This window comes from Dipodomys ordii, unplaced genomic scaffold (genome assembly GCF_000151885.1).
Source record: "Dipodomys ordii isolate 6190 unplaced genomic scaffold, Dord_2.0 Scaffold122, whole genome shotgun sequence".
NCBI classification, from domain to species: Eukaryota; Metazoa; Chordata; class Mammalia; order Rodentia; family Heteromyidae; genus Dipodomys; species Dipodomys ordii.
The window spans coordinates 2,037,544-2,055,811 of record NW_012267338.1 but is presented as its reverse complement, the minus strand read 5'-3'; the positions used below and the strand labels follow the sequence as shown (position 1 = coordinate 2,055,811).

The window sequence follows — 18,268 nt, the reverse complement described above, 5'->3', positions numbered from 1 at the left end:
ATATATATTTGAGCAGTGTTACCATCTCAATATGAGAGAAAGGTTAAGTCAGGGTTTTCCAGTACCACTGTGTCACAATTATGCAGTCAAATGTGTTAAAAGACTTTTTTGCCAGTCCTGGGGCTGAAACATTTAAGCAAAATCTCTTCCTCTCTAGTCCCACACTATCTCTACACTCCTCAGTAAAAACCTAGTGTACACTTTCTTGTCAAATCCAGCTTCACCCACTGAGATACAGATCAATACAGACAACATTTGAAAACATAAATGGGACTTTCCTTTATGTAATGCCTTGTAATTTGCTATTTGCAGAGAAATCTCCATAGATATACACAGATAGGCCTAGTCTTAAAAATAAAACATCAACAACACAAAGAGTCCTTTTTTTTCAGAAGTTTTTTAAGTCGGCAAAAGTAGTCAGAAGATACAGAGATTTCCTATACCATCCCCGCCCCATCCCTACATAGCCTTTCCCACTATCAAAATTCCATACCAATAGTACTATGGTTACAATTCATGAGCCCACATGAACATCATCACCCATTATGGAGAGTTCACTCTTGGTGGTGGACATTCTAAGAATTTTAACAAATACAGCCACCACTGAAGGGCATCCAAAAGTAAAGCACTTCCCTAAACATCTCCTGTGTTCCATTTATTCATCCCTCCCTGCACCTAAACTCTGGCAACTAATGACCCACTTATTGTCCTCATAGTTTTACCTTTACCAGAATGTCATGGTTGGAATCAAACATTGTACAGTCTTTATGGACTCATTTTCACTTAGCAATATGCATTTCAAGTTCCCAAGTCTTTTTTATAGTTTGAAAACTAATTTTCTTTGCAACACTGAATAATATTCCACCATATGGATAGCCCACAGCTTGTTCATGTATTGAACTACTGAAGAACACCTTGGTTGCTTCCAAGTTTGGGCCATTATGAATAAATCTGCTATGAACATTTGTGCGTGGGTTCTGCATAGACTGAGTTTTCAACTCATTTGGGAAAATGCTGAGGACCATGGTGGTGGGTCATGTGGTCAGAGTATGTGTAGTTTTATAAGAAAACTGCTCAACTGTGCTCCAAAGCGACTACAGCTTTGCATTCCCGACAGCAATGGGTGAATGGTTCCTTTGCTGCGCATCCTCCTGGCATTTGGTGTCAGTGGTGGCCATCCTTGAATCTTTGAAAACTTCTCATACATAGAGTAGCTAGAGATGTTACTAATACCGGCAAATCATTGCTATCCCTTTGAGAGGCAAAACATTCCAAGGCTACCAATGGGAATTAACGATACACACAGTTTTGACACTGCCACCACCTGGTGGCATGGCCACATTAAAGCTCTAGGTTTTGTATGGTATATCTTTGCCAGCTTGGCTGATTTGCAGGGAGATAGACTTTTACAGAACTGCCATTGGAAACCTGTACCTTCCACAAAACATGAAAGTGTTGAGGGGATGGAGCAGGGAATTCTACAGCCAATCTTCATCCACCAGGTGAAGTCCCAATAACAAAGCAAAGCAAAGGACAGTAATTTCTACAAGTTTGGAAGTGAATCCAAAGCTCTATACCATAAGGGTAAAGCAAATGGGGGAGAGGGGGGAATCTGAATGTTCGAAATTCTATAATAAAAATTCATGCAAGTTTCAACAGTTACAGTAACTGTTTTATATTATTTGTAATTGTTTCATTATAAAAATAATTCATATACTTCACTCTCTCACCTCCAATCTACCAGTCACTCAAACTCAACAATCATATATTTAATTGTTGATTAGGTCAAGGAAGAGAACTAACAAGATCATTCAAAATAAAAGGTAGGATTTTTGAGGGGAGTATGAGACAGAAAGTCTTTCTATCAGGACAGCCCAGGTTATTCTGCAATTCCTGGGCTCAAACAATCCTCCTGCTTCAACCTCCTAAGCAGCTGAGACTGAAGGCATGTACCATGATGTCTGGCTTAAAAGGCAGGACCTTTTTTTTTTTTTTCCTGCCAGTCCTGGAGCTTGAACTCAGGGCCTGGTCAGTGTCCTTCAGTCTCTCTGAGCTCAAGGCTAGCACTCTACCACTTGAGCTACAGCACCACTTCCTGCTTTTTCTGTATGTGTGGTACTGAGGAATCAACCCCAGGGCTTCATGCATGCTAGGCAAGCACTCTACCGCTAAAACACACTCCTAGCCCTAGGCGACTTTTAAATGCATAAAGATACCATTTGACAGACTCTGTTAACTGCCCCTCTGCCGCAGACGGGGTTCTGTCGGGACGACGGAGGATACCTAGGGGAGGAACCTGGAATAGGATGGGGAGATGGCAAACAGACAACTCACACACATTAGGAGTGGATGCTGAGTGCTGAGTGCGATTTAATGCAGAGAATAACAAACTTTTATAGCAAAAAGTCTCCATAAGAAAGGGCAAAAGTTTACACAATCTTGCTGCAGGGCTTCATTCTTGGGTGGTCAACAGCTGGTAGCCTGAAAGGCACTTGTTTCCGGCTTATCTCTAAGAAATATAATGGGTTTCGACGTTTGTCACCATTTAACCATTATCTTATTTTTATAGAGGCCTTAATTGTCCCATAGGATTTTTCCTTCCTGTTCCTTCTTTAATAATAAGCACCAAGGAGACTTAGATCTAGCAAGTCTCTTAGTAAATGAGAGAGTAGTAGGAAGTTTTTTCTCCTAAGTAGTTATCTCAGCAATTGCCATACATTCCTTCTGTTCTAGTTGCCCTACAGCTTCTGGTCTTACAAACAATTCCTTCTGCTGAAGTGACTTTGTGAAACCCCCAATACTTTTATATTTGCTTATGGCTTGTCTACTAGCCTCCATAAGAGGGGTTTTAGGGTAGCACTTAACTCCGGTGAGTTAGTCATATTTTTAAGACACTCATCAGATATTGGAGTCGTCAACACTCTTAAGAAAGAGCTTTAAATAAGGGAACGTTGACAATGAGTAAGTACAAAGAGCAGTAGAAACAGTAAAAGATTAATAGGCACTCTTATGAGGAAAAGATAGGCAGAAACACATCTTTGCCAGCCTTTTTCCAGGAGTAGGCCTCTTAGAAGCCCTATTCTCCGAGGTAGACTTCAGTGAAGTCCCAAAACTCAGAGATAGGTCTCTGAAGCCCCTATCATGGTCTGATAGATGGTTTCCCATGCTAAGCAGACTCCACTGGAGTCTTTTATTTCTTTATAAAACTTCAATTATTAAGCAGGGCACCGGTGACTCACGCCTATAATCCTAGCTACTCAGGAAGCTGAGATCTGAGGATCACGGTTCAAAGCCGGCCTAGGCAGGAAAGTCTGTGAGACTCTTATCTCTAAAAACCACCAGAAAACTGGAAGTGGTGCTGTGGCTCAAGTAGTAGAGCGCTAGCCTTGAGCTGAAGAGCTGAGGGACAGTGCCCAAGCCCAGAGTTCAAGCCCCATGACCAACAACAACAACAAAAAATTATTGTTCCCACTAGAAAGGCCCTGTGCTCAGAAAGAATGGGTCTGTTCTCACAGCATAATCAATATTGGCTTAGAGTCTTCCTGGGTGAGAATACTCACACTGGGTTAAGACATAAAAGAAAGCCTATTTGGGAAAGGGGGCATGTTGAGATTTTCCTCACAAAAAAAAAAAGAAAGTCCACCTTTTCCCTGCTTTGGCACCGTCAGAGGAGGAAATAGTAGTTGACTGCATTCAAAAGCTTTCAGGATAGAAAGAAATGCCATTTTACTTGGGACTTTAAGCTCCACATCAAATCACAATAATGACTCCGGGGAGAAGTATCTGGTCATTCCTAATGTACAAAAATAGATGTTTTTGCTGCCATTCTAATACTAAAACTCTACTTACTTATATTTCAGAAAAACCAGCAGATTAAAACATGTACTATCTCTTTTCAACATCTCTACATGAAACTTTTTTCCCCACTTAAGTCATTAAGTTACACCAAAAGATTCAGGAATATATCACGGTCTAAGACCACACTTTAACAGGCTATTTAACTATTCCTTTACCCCAATCCAAATATACACTTCAGCTTTGTGGAAATAAGCTATTATACTTCAAATTAGTTTCAGCAAAATTAGCGATAATATTTTAATACATATATAAAGGAAGAAAACTTTTTGCTTAAAAGCAGAATGAAAAAGTAGTATTTCTTAAACTATTGTGTTTTAACCAAGAAAGTCAGAAAAAGAATATGTTAAAAATCCTGCCATGAAATTTTTTAACTTTGCCTGAATAATATATATGAGAAAAATCTAGCCAACCAGGTTGGTTGGCCTCAATCTAACTTCCAAGTTTTTTCCTCATTACTATAGTCTTTTCAAGCTGGTCACCACTATTCACTGAATGTGACTGCCCGCTGCCATTTACCAAATTTGTCACCTTAGGCAAGCCATTCAATTTCTTGGTGCCTCAATTTTCTCATATGTAAAACAGAGCTAATAACAATAGTTACACTTTATTCAGGTAGAAAAATCAAGGGATTTAAAATATAACATATATCTTTAAATTATATCTGCCTTGATAAATAATTCCCTGTTCCTCTCTGCAAATCTTTTCTATTCATTAAAACCCAACTTTCAGCTCAAAATAATAGTTTCTAACAAGTTCATTTTAACTATATTTTTTAAAACCCCGTCTTTGCCTAAACTTGTGTAACAACTAGGATCCATAACAAAGATTAGAATTTGGCACTAATATCATATAATCTAATTATTATAAGTTAATTAACTATGTAATGTACATTTTTTCATCAAATAAATGATATGAAATCCCTGAACACAAACCCCCATTCTATTGTACTACATTGTCCAAAGAGTTTTTACAGTAATGCAGGCACAGAGAGTATACACAGTAAAAACAAAACAACAACAACAACAAAAAAGTTGAGTGTTCATAAAAATGTTAAACTTGAGACCTTTAGATTGTCTTTAATAATGATCAACACCCTCACAGTCTCAAAGCAAGGGGGAAAATGTTTCCTGATTTAATTTTCAGACCTACTATAAGAATGTCCATTCTCAAGAGACAAGTACATTCCTGCACATAATTGGAATCACTGGCAGAGCCAAAAAACAGGAATGATTGGGGGGGGAGGGGAAGAAAGGAAAAAGAAAGATAATTAGGCATCCCTCTGACAACTACCCCAATCTGGAAATAATTAACAGGAAACTCAAAGGAAGTTAACATTACAGTTTTGCAAAATGGAGAATAAGCTGATCCTTCACTGCAACCTTGAATGTGGAATCTGGTTCAATTCAACACTGTTTTGTATCTTTGTAAAATTCCACCATCAGCTTAAATCTCTAATACCCATTTTTTTCTTTAGGAAGTTAATCACATACTCTACACTCATGGATATATCTTACCTTCAGCAGGTCATAGCAGATTACAAGATTTTCTTTCTTTCTTCCTCCTTTCTTTCTCTCTCTCTCTCTTTCCCTCCCTTCCTCCCTTCCTTCTTTCCTTCCTTCCTTCCTTCTTTCCTTCCTTCCTTCCTTCCTTTCTTGCCAGTCCTGGGGCTCGAACTGAAGGCCTGAGCACTGTCCCTGAGCTTCTTTTGCTCAAGGCTAGCACTTCTACCACTTGAGCCACAGCGCCACTTCCAGCTTTTTCTGTGTATGTGGTACTAAGGAATCAAACCCAGGGCTTCATGTATGTTAGGTAAGCACTCTACCACTAAGCCACCTTCCCAGCCCTACAAGTTCTTTCTTATAAAGCACAGACCTTAACTTCTACTTTTGATCACCTTCAGAATGCAGAAAAATGGTTTTCACACAGCAGACCCTCAAATATTTGTTATGACTGGATTGAACAAAGAGGTTTATAGTATATACTCCTAGGTGAGTACTGACCTAGCTGAATGTGTAGCTACCATGTGTAGAATGTCTATGGAACCACACACCTACTCTTTTAAGGATAACTTGTCTTTCGCAAATAGAAAAAGGTTTTCAAAAACTTCAGTAAAACTCTCAAGATTCTGCAGCTAGTTGAGAAGTGAAACTATGATTACTACTGAGGGCTTAGAACAGGAGACAAAAGACCTACGTATTCACCTCTGACTTGACTTTGACTTACAAACAGGTGTATCAGATTAAGCTTTGACCTCTGGCTTCTAAATGAGAGTGGAGTTAGGGGTGTGTCACAAAATAAGCTGAAGTCAACTCTTAGACCAGTTGGGAGAGAAGTATTTTGACAGCAATTAATTGATGTGATGCTTGCGGCAAATTTGGCTTAGGTTGTCAACCTCTTACTTATACAAATGTGTTCTGAGAAATCCAGAATATTAAAAAATTAAAAATGAAAACTAAAAAACTGAGATAAAATGGATGACTTGTCATATTTACACTAACATTTACTGAATATAAAGCATCTGAACAGCCTAACTAAAGGCAAAGCTAATCAGATTATATAAAATGCAAGACCTAACTATATGTTGCCAGTAGAAAAAACAAGGATTAAAACTAAATAGGTGGAAATGACATACCACATTAATCTAATCAAAAGAAAGTTCCTATCTAGTTAGTATGTATATTATAGAAACTGGAAATTCCAAGTATTCTAGCGTTCTTGTTCATACCATTTTACAGTACCATCAATAGTGCATAAAGGTTATAATTTCCCCACTTCCTTGCTAACACTTGATATTTTTCTGGGATTTTTGTTGTTGATTTGTTTGTTTTCTGAGACACAGCTAGGCTGCCTTGAATTTGTAATTCTCCTACCTCAGTCTCCCAAGTGCTGGGACTGCAGCCCTGTGCTGCCATTTACTTCCTGTTTTTCTGATGTAGCCATCCTAGTAGATAGAGGTGATTTCTCATTCTTATTTCTTAATTTAGTTTGTTCAAGTATCAGAGCTTAAACACAAGGCTTCTTGTTTTTTCTTGCTCAGCTTTTTCCCTCAGGGTTGGTTCTCTACCACTTGAACTGTACCACTAGTTCTGGCTTTTTTCTGGTTAATTAGAGATAAGAATATCTTGGATTTGTCTGCTTGACCTGCTACACCATAGTCTTCAGATCTCAGGGTCTTGAATAGGTAGGATTATAGGCATGAACCACCATTACCCAGCTCTCTATTTCTTACCCCTTTAACTACAGTAATCTGATTTTTTTTCTTCTTTTGGATACTAGACTTCATCCTTCAATCCATTCTTTATATGGCTTTCAGAAAGTACATCTGATGACAGATATACTATATCTATCATCATATACTTTCTCTGCTAAAAGCTTTCACTCGCTTTCCATCCTTTTCAAGTAGGTCCACATTCCTAATCATACCACAAATGGGTTTTTAAAATGTGGCCTCTGCTGACTAATCCTCCTTCAGCCCCTCCCTTGCTCTACTATCCTCCTACAGTTAACTCCACTCTGAATGAATAAATAAATGAGGTAGATCATGAAGTCTAGAAAATCACTTTCAAAGTAAGAAAAAAACAATAGAGGAGTTGATCTGATCAAAGTACAATACATACATATGTGAAGTACCACGGCAAAAACCCTTTGTTCGAAAATAAAAACTTGTTAAAAATCTAATGAAACAAATCTCTGTTACAAAGCAAATCTATTCTTTTTAACTTGGGGTAGCTTACCTGAGATTCTAGAACCTCCAATTTACGCTTCCTTGCATGAAGGGCTTTACTTGGAAAAGCCCAATAATAATTGGAAGTTCCGATCCTCTCACAGTCAACCATCCCATCATCAACTAAACTCTGAAGGACTTCTTTTACGGACATAGCAGCTAGGAGAGAGAAGTTTAAAGACTCTACGTTAAGAAACACCATAAATATTCAAAACAAGTAACTGGGTAAGCATTTATAAAACATATTACACATCAAGAGTTAATAAGTTCATAAATAAGGAACTCTTAAAAATAAAAACAAAATAACACAATATGCATGGCTGATAAGAAAATTTCAACCCCTCCCCCTTAATTAAGGACATGTGAAACAAAATAAATACAGCATCTTGATTAGAAAATCTGAAAAGATATAACAAAGGATCCATGAAATGGATACCCTTAACAGGGATGGAGACATTTGTACCATGTATCTAAAATTTCAGATTCATACTTGTGTTTTATGGAAAAATCAGAAAATAATGATGAAATCTCAAGTAAGCTATCACAAGTTAAAAAGAACAAATTCACTTTATAGGGATGTTTGTTAAAGTATTTTCAGTACACAAAAAGTTGAAAATCAATCAAATAACTGTACTTTAAAAGCTACTATGAAATAATTTATAAGAGAATATCTAATGACATGAAGAAAATGTTATACATATTAATATAAGTATATATAATATGTATACATATATATAATACTACTATTGACAGAGGCTATCTTCGGATGGCCGAATGGAAGTAATAAGCAATTTCTATTTCTTTCTTTTCTTTTCTTTTTTGGCACTAGTCCTGAGCCTTGAACTCATTGCTTGGGCACTGTCCTTGAGTTTTTGTTCAAGGCTGGTGCTCTACCACTTGAACCATAGCTCCATTTCGAGCACTTTGGTAGTTAATTGGATATAAGACTTTCCTGCCTCAGGCTGGTTTTAAACAGCGATCCTCATATCTCAGCTACCTCAATGGCTAGAATTACAAGCATGAGCCACTACTCTCTATTTCTTTTTTTCTGCTTATTTTGTACCCCACCTCCCAACAATGAACATATATTGCTTTTTGCTAAGAAAACAAAAACAAAGTTACCATGAAAAATTAACAATAAATAAAAAACATGAGAAGTAGGTGCTATAGTTAGGGTTAAGATTGAAAATCAGAAAGTTAGCCAAAGTGGAAGAAACATGGCCTCTTCAACTATTGGTGCTGGGAAAACTGGGTGGCCACATGCAGAAAAAGTGGACCCCAGCCTTTCACCATGTACTAACATCAACTCAAAATGGATTAAAGACCTTAACATCAAACCTGAAACTCTGAAACTACTGCAGGACAGAGTAGGAGACACTTGAACTTATAGGCACAGGCAAGAACTTCCTGAGCAGAGTCCCAGGGTCACAACAAATTGGAGAGAGACTACCTTAAAATAAAGTTTCTGCATAGCTAAAGACATAGCTACCAAACTAGAAAGACAGCCAGCTAATTGGGAAAAAATATTTACCAGCAATATATCAGACAAGGGGCTAATATCCATTATATATAGGAACTCAAGAAACTAATCCCTCCCAAACCCAACAAACCAATTACTAAATGGGCAAGGAAATTAAAGGAGAGACTTCTCAGAAGAGATAAAAATGGCAAAGAAACACACGAGGAAATGTTCATCATTCCTAGCTGTAAAGGAAATGCAAATAAAAACAACCCTGAAATAGCACCTTACCCCAGTCAGAATGGCCAACATCCTAAAGTCAGCCAACCACAAATGCTGGTGCGGAAGCAGAGGAAGAGGAACCCCATTGCACTGCTGGAGGGAATATACACTAATACAACTACTTTGGAAAGCAGTCTACAGGTACCTCAGCAAGCTAAACATAGACCTTCCCTATGACCCAGCCATATCACTCATAGGCATCTACCCTGAACAACAGGAATCAGGATACAAGGACACATGCACCTCCATGTTCATTGCTATACCATTCATGGATCCAAGATATGGCAACAACCCAGATGCCCCACTACACATGAATGGATCCAAAAATTGTGGTATCTGTATACAATGGAATATTATGCAGCCATTAGAAAGGACAAAATAATGGCATTTGTAGGGAAATGGATGGAACTAGAAAAAATCATTTTGAGCGAGGTAAGCCAAGATCAGAGACAAACAGCACATGGTCTCCCTGATATGTGGATGCTAAATCCAAAATGCAAGGAAATATGACAAAATAAACAAGACTCAAGAAACAAAAGACATCTACTTAATTTGGCATATAATTTCTAACTGACTCCATGTTCTTGACCTCATATGTTGTGTGTGTGTGTGTGTGTGTGTGTTTATGCACATCTGAGGGAAACTAGAAGAAGGGCACAGAATCAGAGGGAAACGGGAAAATACACAACAGAGGGGCCCAGCTGCACTGGACATTGATGAAAATGAACTAAACAACTCAAGGGCAGCGATAGGAGGGAGGGAATGAGAGGGAAAGAGGGTACAGCTAACACTAAGCAAAAGGAAAGAAATGTCCATATCACCTGATGTGGAAGAAGATATAGTTGTATTGTCAAAGCTTATAGAATTCACACACTTTATAGACCAAATTATTGACAATTTGCCTTTTTTTTTTTTGGGGTCCGGTCGTGGGGCCTGAACTCTGGGCCTGGGCGCTGTCCCTCAGCTCTTCAGCTCAAGGCTAGCACTCTACCACTTGAGCCACAGTGCCACTTCCGGCTTTTTTCTTATGAGGAATCGAACCCAGGGCTTCGAGCATGCAAGGCAAGTGCTCTACCACTGAGCCACCTTCCCAGCCCCCAATTTGCCTTTTGAAGGTTAAAATGTTTGTGACTTTAAGTATCACTATCATACAATACTGTGAAATATGTGAAATTTATGTAATCACTTAATCTCAATAAAAATTATTTTAAAAAAAGAAAATCAGAAAGTTTTGAAAATAGATGGATTCTGGTGGCTCATGCCAGTAATCCTAGCTGTTCAAGAGGCTGAGATCTTAGGATTGCAGTTCATAGCAAGCCCAGGGAGGAAAGTCCATGAGACTCTTACCTCCAATTAACCACCAGAAAACTGGAAGTGAAGCTGTGGCTCAAAGTGGTAAAGCACTAGCCTTGAATAAAAAAGGTCAAGGACAGTGCCCAGGCCCTGAGTTCAAGCCCCACAACCAAACAAAGGAACAAAAGAAAAGTTCTGAAAATCACACATTTCAGTGGACGCCAGTGGTTTACGCCTGTAATCCTAGCTACTAAGGAGGCTGAGATCTGAGGATCTCGGTTCAAAGCCAGCCTAGGCAGGAAAGTCTGTGAGACTCTTATCTCCAAAAACCACCAGAAAACCGGAAGTGGTACTGTGGCTCAAGTAGTCGAGCACTAGCCTTGAGCTGAAGAGCTGAGGGACAGCGCCCAGGCCCAGAGTTCAAGTCCCAAGAGGGACAAAAAGAAAATCACATTTCACAGATGACTGAAATCACAAACAATTCTTAACTTTCTATGTACCAAAGTATATATTCACATTTAATGTCCATTTTAATTTCTTCCTAGAGTAATTCCCCAGTTATAATACAATTTATTATAATTAAGGACTAAATTAACCCCTGGAATTGTGAGCAAAAATAAATTCTTCCTTCTAAGTTGCCTTGACAGGTATTTTGTCACAGCAATGGAAAGTCTAACTAAGCCACAAATATAATTAAAAATCAAGTTAACAATCTCAAGATGAGATCATCTTGTACTTAAAGTAAGTTCTAAAGCCAATGGCATGAATCCTTTTAGGAGGAGGGGAAGGAGGGAGGGTGAGAGAAAAACCCAGAGGGCAAGGCCATTGGAATATGGAACAAAGGATAGGAGGTCAGCCACGTACTCTGGCATCAACTAGAAGCTAGGGGAGAAGAAAAAGAATAGAAAAGGGAATGGAGGGGAGGGGAGGGGAGGGAAGGGAAGGGGAGGGAAGGGGAGGGAAGGGGAGGGGAGGGAAGGGAAGGGAAGGGAAGGGAAGGGAAGGGAAGGGAAGGGAAGGGAAGGGGAAGCTTCTGAAGGAATTAGCCCTGTCTACCCCTTAATTTCAAACTTATGGTCTTCATAACAGTGAGAAAATGAATTTCTATTGGTTTTATTGCAAAGTGTGTGTGAATTTATGACAGATGACTGAGGTGTATTTTCTGTGTACATACATGTATATGCACATATATGTCTTCTCTTTCAATTCTTCTAGAGTACATGTTCCAACACAAGACTTATGGCCATGGCCAATAGACATCATCTACATTTTCCACCTCTAGAAAACTTATGTCTTCCATAAAGGAAAAGATGGTTGCAGAAAAGATGACAGGTATTTCCCAGCATATCTTGGGTACTTACTAATGCCTTTCTCTTTGGGAGCGATCTTCTCCAAGTCTTTTAATTGAAATACATCTTTCTGTTTAAAAGCATTGGGGGAAAAAATAAAAATCACATCTTTTCTACTATGTATTTATATTTGCCATGATTATGTTCATGAAACATTGTACTAAGAAACTATGCCAGCAAATGAATATGCTATAAGAATTTTAAGATTAGAAGAAACTTTAGGGTTAGCTCATTCAATACCTTCTATAGCACTTAAATGAACAGATGTTTCCATGATCATACAGCTGTTTAAAGTGCGTGGAGATTAGAACATAAAGAACATCTGTCCATTGAAGTAGAAAACATGAGATCATTAGAGTCTCTGAAACTCTGATTTAAGAAAATAGAGACCGCTGGGAAGGTGGCTCAGTGGTAGAGTTCTTGCCTTGCATGCATGAGGCCCTGGGTTCGATTCCTCAGCACCACATAAGCAGAAAAAAAGCCAGAAGTGGCACTCAAGTGATAGAGTGCTGGCCTTGAGCTGAAGAGCTCAGGGATAGCATTCAGGGCCCATGACCGACAAAAAAAAAAAAAGAAAATAGAGACCATAGCAAGGAACAGTGGAAATCACTTGAGCACAAAGTTTGAGAGCAAGACCCTATCTGGGAGAAAAAAAAAAAAATCCTATAGGAAAATACTTAATCTGATGGTCATGAAAATATCTGCTGAATACTTCCTTCTATTTGTAATAAGCCTTGGATAATAACTTGGATAATGAAAGCAAAATTGCTTAAAAAGAATAAAGTATTCAGTAATTAGAACAGAAATATTGTGATTATTGTTATGGAAATCTGGGAACCATTTCTTTCAAAATAAACTTGAAAAGGCAACTTCAATTGGATGGAAATTAAACTTCAAAAAATTAAAAACTTCTGCTCATCCAAATGGGTACTGCTAAGAAACTGAAGAGACGAATACTGCTTAGAAGAAAATATTTTGCCAAACAAATACTTGACAAAGTCCTGGTGCTATATATATAACATTTCTTTGAAGTATAGCCAAAAAAATTGATGGCTGGATAAAAAAAAAAAAAACTTTTAGGTTTTTGAAAAGATTTCCAAAACCTTGTGGATGAATCATTTATGATTAGAGGCAACATAATATATGGCACTTTGTCAGTTTGTTTTCTAATTTGATTCCAATGTTCACTGTAGGTAACTGAGAAAACAGACTATAAAACAATATCCATTTGTGATCCTACTCATCTGTTAATATCTATGATCATATTGCAATGTTTTCTTGGATTCTGCACTTCAATTTAACATTACATCATACTCATGTTCTCATGACATGTCATTAAAAGGGGACCACTATTCACATCTAGCCAATGCTGGAATAGCCATATTTGATTTTCATGAAATTTTTACTTGCCAATAACAATCAAATTTGAATCTAGATTCCAAACTCTGAATCACAGAATTCATTGTTTCCACTGTACCTCATATGTTGATTTACTTTGAATTGTTAAGGAGCTAATATTTATGAGCATCAGTCTGGATGCTGAACTACCTACTATATTCTGTTCATGGGAGAATGAATGAATGAATGAATGAATAAAATGATCTCCACTATTCTTCTCAAATGTATCTATACTTATTCAATTACATAAAAAAAAACCTAATGGAATAAATGAGCAGCAACTTAAGCTGCAATGTAGAAAAAGGAACAGGAATATATTAACTGAAATCAATCAACAGAATTTGGAACTTTGCTGAAGAACTCAGATTATTAACAATCTTTAGGCTACCAGTATTCAGTATCTAATATCTAGTCTCTAGTATCTCTCTGTTGTTAGGGGCCAATTTTAATATTTTCAGTCACAAACAGCCAATTTTGATCTTTGAGGCAACAATATTCTAAAGAATGTAATAACTTCACTGGCTACTCTCCTCAGATTTCCACTGCCTTGTGGAAATTAAAGAATTAAGACTGGGTTTCTTCCTCCAAAACCACAGAAAAATAATATTTCATCTCAGCAGAAGAAATTGTCATAATTTTCACATATAAATCTCATCAATTTGCCTCCCTATTCAGGTTCCCAATGGCTTTAAGGACCAAATGTAAAGAAATTTTACCAATTTAATATTTTATTTTACCTCTTTTCCTCATCTTCTTCACATCTGTACATTGTGCAAGTAGCCAGCAGTTTAGGGACAGTACGTAAAAGGTGTTGCCCAGCCATATAAAGTTAACTTGTTTAGGTATGGACTGTTTGGATTTGAAGCTGTAACCAAGAAAGGCCACTATAGAGCAGCATGGTGGAGAGAATAGGCCCCGCTCAGGCGCTGGGTTTGAACCCTGACTCTGCCACAGAGACCAGTTGAAACTTTAACCTTATTTCCTGTTAGTAGCAGGCACAAATGTCTGGAATAAATTAAAGAGGCCTGTGTACCATCATGTATGTGTTATACTGACAGATCAATCAATACAACGAGACGGTATTTTTGAATTCTTTTAAGAGCTAGGACTGGCTTTTTAGAAACTGTGTCTCAGGAGCCCTCACCTGTAAAAAGAGGAAGTTACAAACATACAGACCTTTTAGGGCTGACAGGAGGTTGAAATCAGATAATGTACACAAAGTGCTTAACTGTACTTGGCATCTAGCAGCACTCAGAGAGTACATAGCAATTATTTTTTCAAACAGGAAAGACACAATCAGATATATGCTTCAGGAAAATAACTCTAGGGTCAGTATATAGGGCAGTCTGGATAAAAGACTACCAACAAGAGGATAGGATTCTTTTTGTTCCTCAAACGTTTGTAGAATTTTACCTATCCTTCAAGAAACTGGTCAATATAGATGTCTAACAAAGAGACCAAGTTTAATATTGGACATTATTTCACATGAAAACACACAATATACTGTGAAAATATATTTAATGTGAAAATTATACAAAATACTAAAATGTTAAGGAAAACAACTTACTGTCTCAAAAAATATTTCCATCATACGAGTTCTCTTTTCTTCTGCACTCAGTCCTTTTTTCTTTGACTAAAGCACAAAAGTAAAAAGATGTAAATGCTATATATTTTTTGAAATATTACTTTAAAACAACATGGTTTTAAACATCTAAAATATTACTGTGGGGGTTGAGGGGCGCACACATGCACACACGTACCACTCTTAAGACTTGAACACAGGGCCTGGGCACTGTCCCTGAGCTTTTGTGTTCAAGGCTATCACTCTACCACTTGAGCCACAACTCCACTTCCAGCTTTTTTGGTGCTTAATTGGAGCTAAGAATCTTAATGGATTTTTCTGTCCTGGCTGGCTTCAAATTTTGATCCTCAGCTCTCAGCTTCCTGAGTAGCTAGGATTACAGGGGTGAGCTGCCAGCACCTGGCTGTCTCACACCTCTTCTCTGATCTCATCTGCTTTCATCACTTTAATTAACATGTGCTGAGACCGCAGATCTTTACATCTGGCCCCAAGTGTGCTCCAGAGCTTCAATCTCATGTATCTACCAGCCTGCTGGACAGACTTCAAACTGAGATCATCAGAAATGAACTCTTCACTCCTACGCCTCCTCCCAAACCTGCTATTCTACATCTCAGTCTCAGTTACATACCATCTTTTTTTTAACCTGTGCTAGAATCCTAAGAGTCATCCAAGGTGCCTTCATTGCTTCTTTTTCTAAAAATAACTAGTTCATAGTTTGCATATGATATCCCCAATGCAGCAACGTTTGGTTTTCCTCTGACACTCTGCTGTTCTTTCAGTATCTATGCCAACCATACACACAGGTTGAGCTCACATGGTGCATGGACACCCTCAAAGACCCCAGCGCTCCAGCACTTGCACCAGGGCCCTTCCATCTCACTGCACCTATATCTTTCTCTGTTGGAGCTCTGCCATGGCCCTGCCCTTCATGAACAGTCTTTAGGTCAGGAAGCCAAACTGGCCCCACATGATGCGTTAACTCCAAAAAACATATGCTTGAAGCTCTAGGTTGAAGGGGAGTAAAGTTTGCCGTGTCTGGGCTTCCTTCATGACTAAGAACTTGGATGGATTAGCAATATCTGACAAGGTGATGTGGGAGACTGCAAGCAAGTTGAGGGTTCAGGAGGCAAGGTCTATATTCTACCCTTGCCTTAGGTGGCTAGTCAGTTACCTTGGCTGTGCGCTCTCATTGGCTTCCTCAGAGCCTGGAAGGAACAGGACAAGTCCCAAGCTAGAGGGAGCCTGTCAGGGCAGCCCATGGACATCTGGTAGGGGGTCTATATGTTGTAGCCCCCCACTGGAGTCCACCCTGTCACAGAGGTGAGGATAGCTGGCCAGGCCTCAGTGTTCAATATACAGACATCTTATAGCACTTACACAGAAATGACCTTAACCTTCAGATAAATCCTCAGCTCCAAACTAAAAAGGATTATCTTTCAGCAAGGCCAAAACACAGTGAAAAAGGACAATCTTAATCAGCTTCCATTTCTTTGCCTACATTCATCGAGTCACCAACTTTGTCAATTTAGTGTCTATCTCTGTCATCTATCCTGCCCGTTTCATCTGTTACCTTGGTTCAGACATTCATTATCTGCCTCCCGCAACATGCCTCCAATTACCTAAAGCACACCTTTGTCTTTTTTTGGGGGGGGAGGTGGGAGGGGGTATCAGTCATGGGGCCTGGGCACTGTCTTTGAGCTTTTTCGCTCAAGGTTAGTACTCTACCACTTTGGGCCACAGCACCACTTCTGATTTTCTAGTGGTTCATTGAAGGTAAGAGTCTCATGGACTCTGCCCAGGCTGGCTTGGAACCAAGATCCTCAGATCTCAGCCTCCAGTAGCTAGGATTACAGGCGTGAGCCACCAGCGCTGGGGTGCCCACTCTTTGTCTCATTCTTAATCCACATTCCTACTTCAAAAAAACAAACTTGGACACCTCTCCCTTGCTTCAAATCTTTCTGTGGCCCCAATCATGACAAATAGCCAAGCACTCCACATATAGGGCCTGGTCACCACTCACACGAACTCTCCACCTCAGTCTTCCCAGGAGAACAGTTAGGTAACTTGGGTTATAATACAAAAGCTATTTGTAATTCTCTACTCATATCATACTATCGTTTTGTGACCCTTAAAAATATATTCTTTTATCCAGACCACCTCTCCTCTGGCCTATGCAGCATTGCACAAGGTCTCTCAACATTTAGTTGAAGTGCTGTCTCTCCAGAACTTCTTGAGCTGAGTTCACAGGTTGTGCATGTGTTTCTAGGACACACTTTCATCAAATTATTGACTACAATGAAGGAACAGATGTGTCATTTATCTGTCTTTCAGCAGACTGCAAAACTGCTTGAGATCAAGAATTGCCTTTGCCTTCCCAGGGGTTTGTAGTAGACATTGCAGACACCAAGGCTAGGCCTGAGTTTCAGGATCATGTATCTAAGGCTCCCAAGTTTAAAATTTGAGGTTGCACAGGTTCCCAAGCCCCAAACACCCACCACACTCCCATACATACAATCCAGAGTAAATTAATAATAGGGCATTCTGTGATAACCATCTATGGCCTTACTTACAGAGAGAAATCAGAGAAATCTCCAGCAGGGAGGCAAGTCCCAGGATGCCACGTAGAGCTGTTTTCTAACACTAACCCTAAGGCGGAGAGCTAGAGTAGGAGAGTCCTGCTCCCTATGGGTCTCCCACAGAATCTGAACCAAGCAAGCAAGAAAATCACATTCAGTAGAAGGTTCCACACATCATTTCTAAACACCAGTGGGTGTCGCTCTTCAGAAACTTTACAAATGTTGATGCCTAAGCCCACAAAGTTTCTCCTTTATGAACTGAAGCAGAATCTGAGATGAGCCCTGGGCAGGCATATTTTTAAAAATCTCCCAGCCTTTCACTGTACCCCAGAGCTAAGAGCCCCGCCTCTCTCATTCTAGAATCCAGATCTCTGGATGCAAGCAAGTGAACATTCCACTTTAGTTTGTGGCAGCATCAGATCCCAAAGTTGTACCAGAAAACCTCCTAGCATTTATTATAGATATTATAAATTATAAGTATGCTATCAACAGTTTTTGGAAAGCCCTCCTGTTCTCCATAAGAAGAGCCCGCATGATTGGGCATGGTGGGTACTGTAATTCCAGCTTCTTGAGAGATGGAGATGAGAGGACCAAAGTCTGAGGCCAGCCACTAGGAAAAACTGATAGTATTGAGCATCAAAACAGTGAGGAGATTCCAAATGCTTCATAGTTGGTCAAAGTATTTTAAACCAGGCTGAGCACTGGTGGCTTCTGCCTGCAATCCTAGCTACTGAGGAGGCTGAGCTC

General features: G+C 39.1%; 1 protein-coding gene across 2 annotated transcripts in view; it reads right to left on the bottom strand.

Moving 5' to 3' along the window:
* Mnd1 (meiotic nuclear divisions 1 homolog (S. cerevisiae)) overlaps nucleotides 1-14,990 on the bottom strand; it is a 44,318-nt gene extending 29,328 nt beyond the window's left edge. For both annotated transcript variants that reach the window (XM_013029728.1, XM_013029727.1), the window contains exons 1-3: nucleotides 14,931-14,990; nucleotides 11,978-12,035; nucleotides 7,593-7,741 (exon numbers count right to left, since the gene is read on the bottom strand). In XM_013029728.1, the coding sequence (XP_012885182.1) occupies nucleotides 7,593-7,741; nucleotides 11,978-12,035; nucleotides 14,931-14,954 (231 nt within the window). In that variant the 5' untranslated portion in view covers nucleotides 14,955-14,990. The remainder of the gene's footprint in view (nucleotides 1-7,592; nucleotides 7,742-11,977; nucleotides 12,036-14,930) is intronic.
* Nucleotides 14,991-18,268: the final 3,278 nt, after the last annotated feature.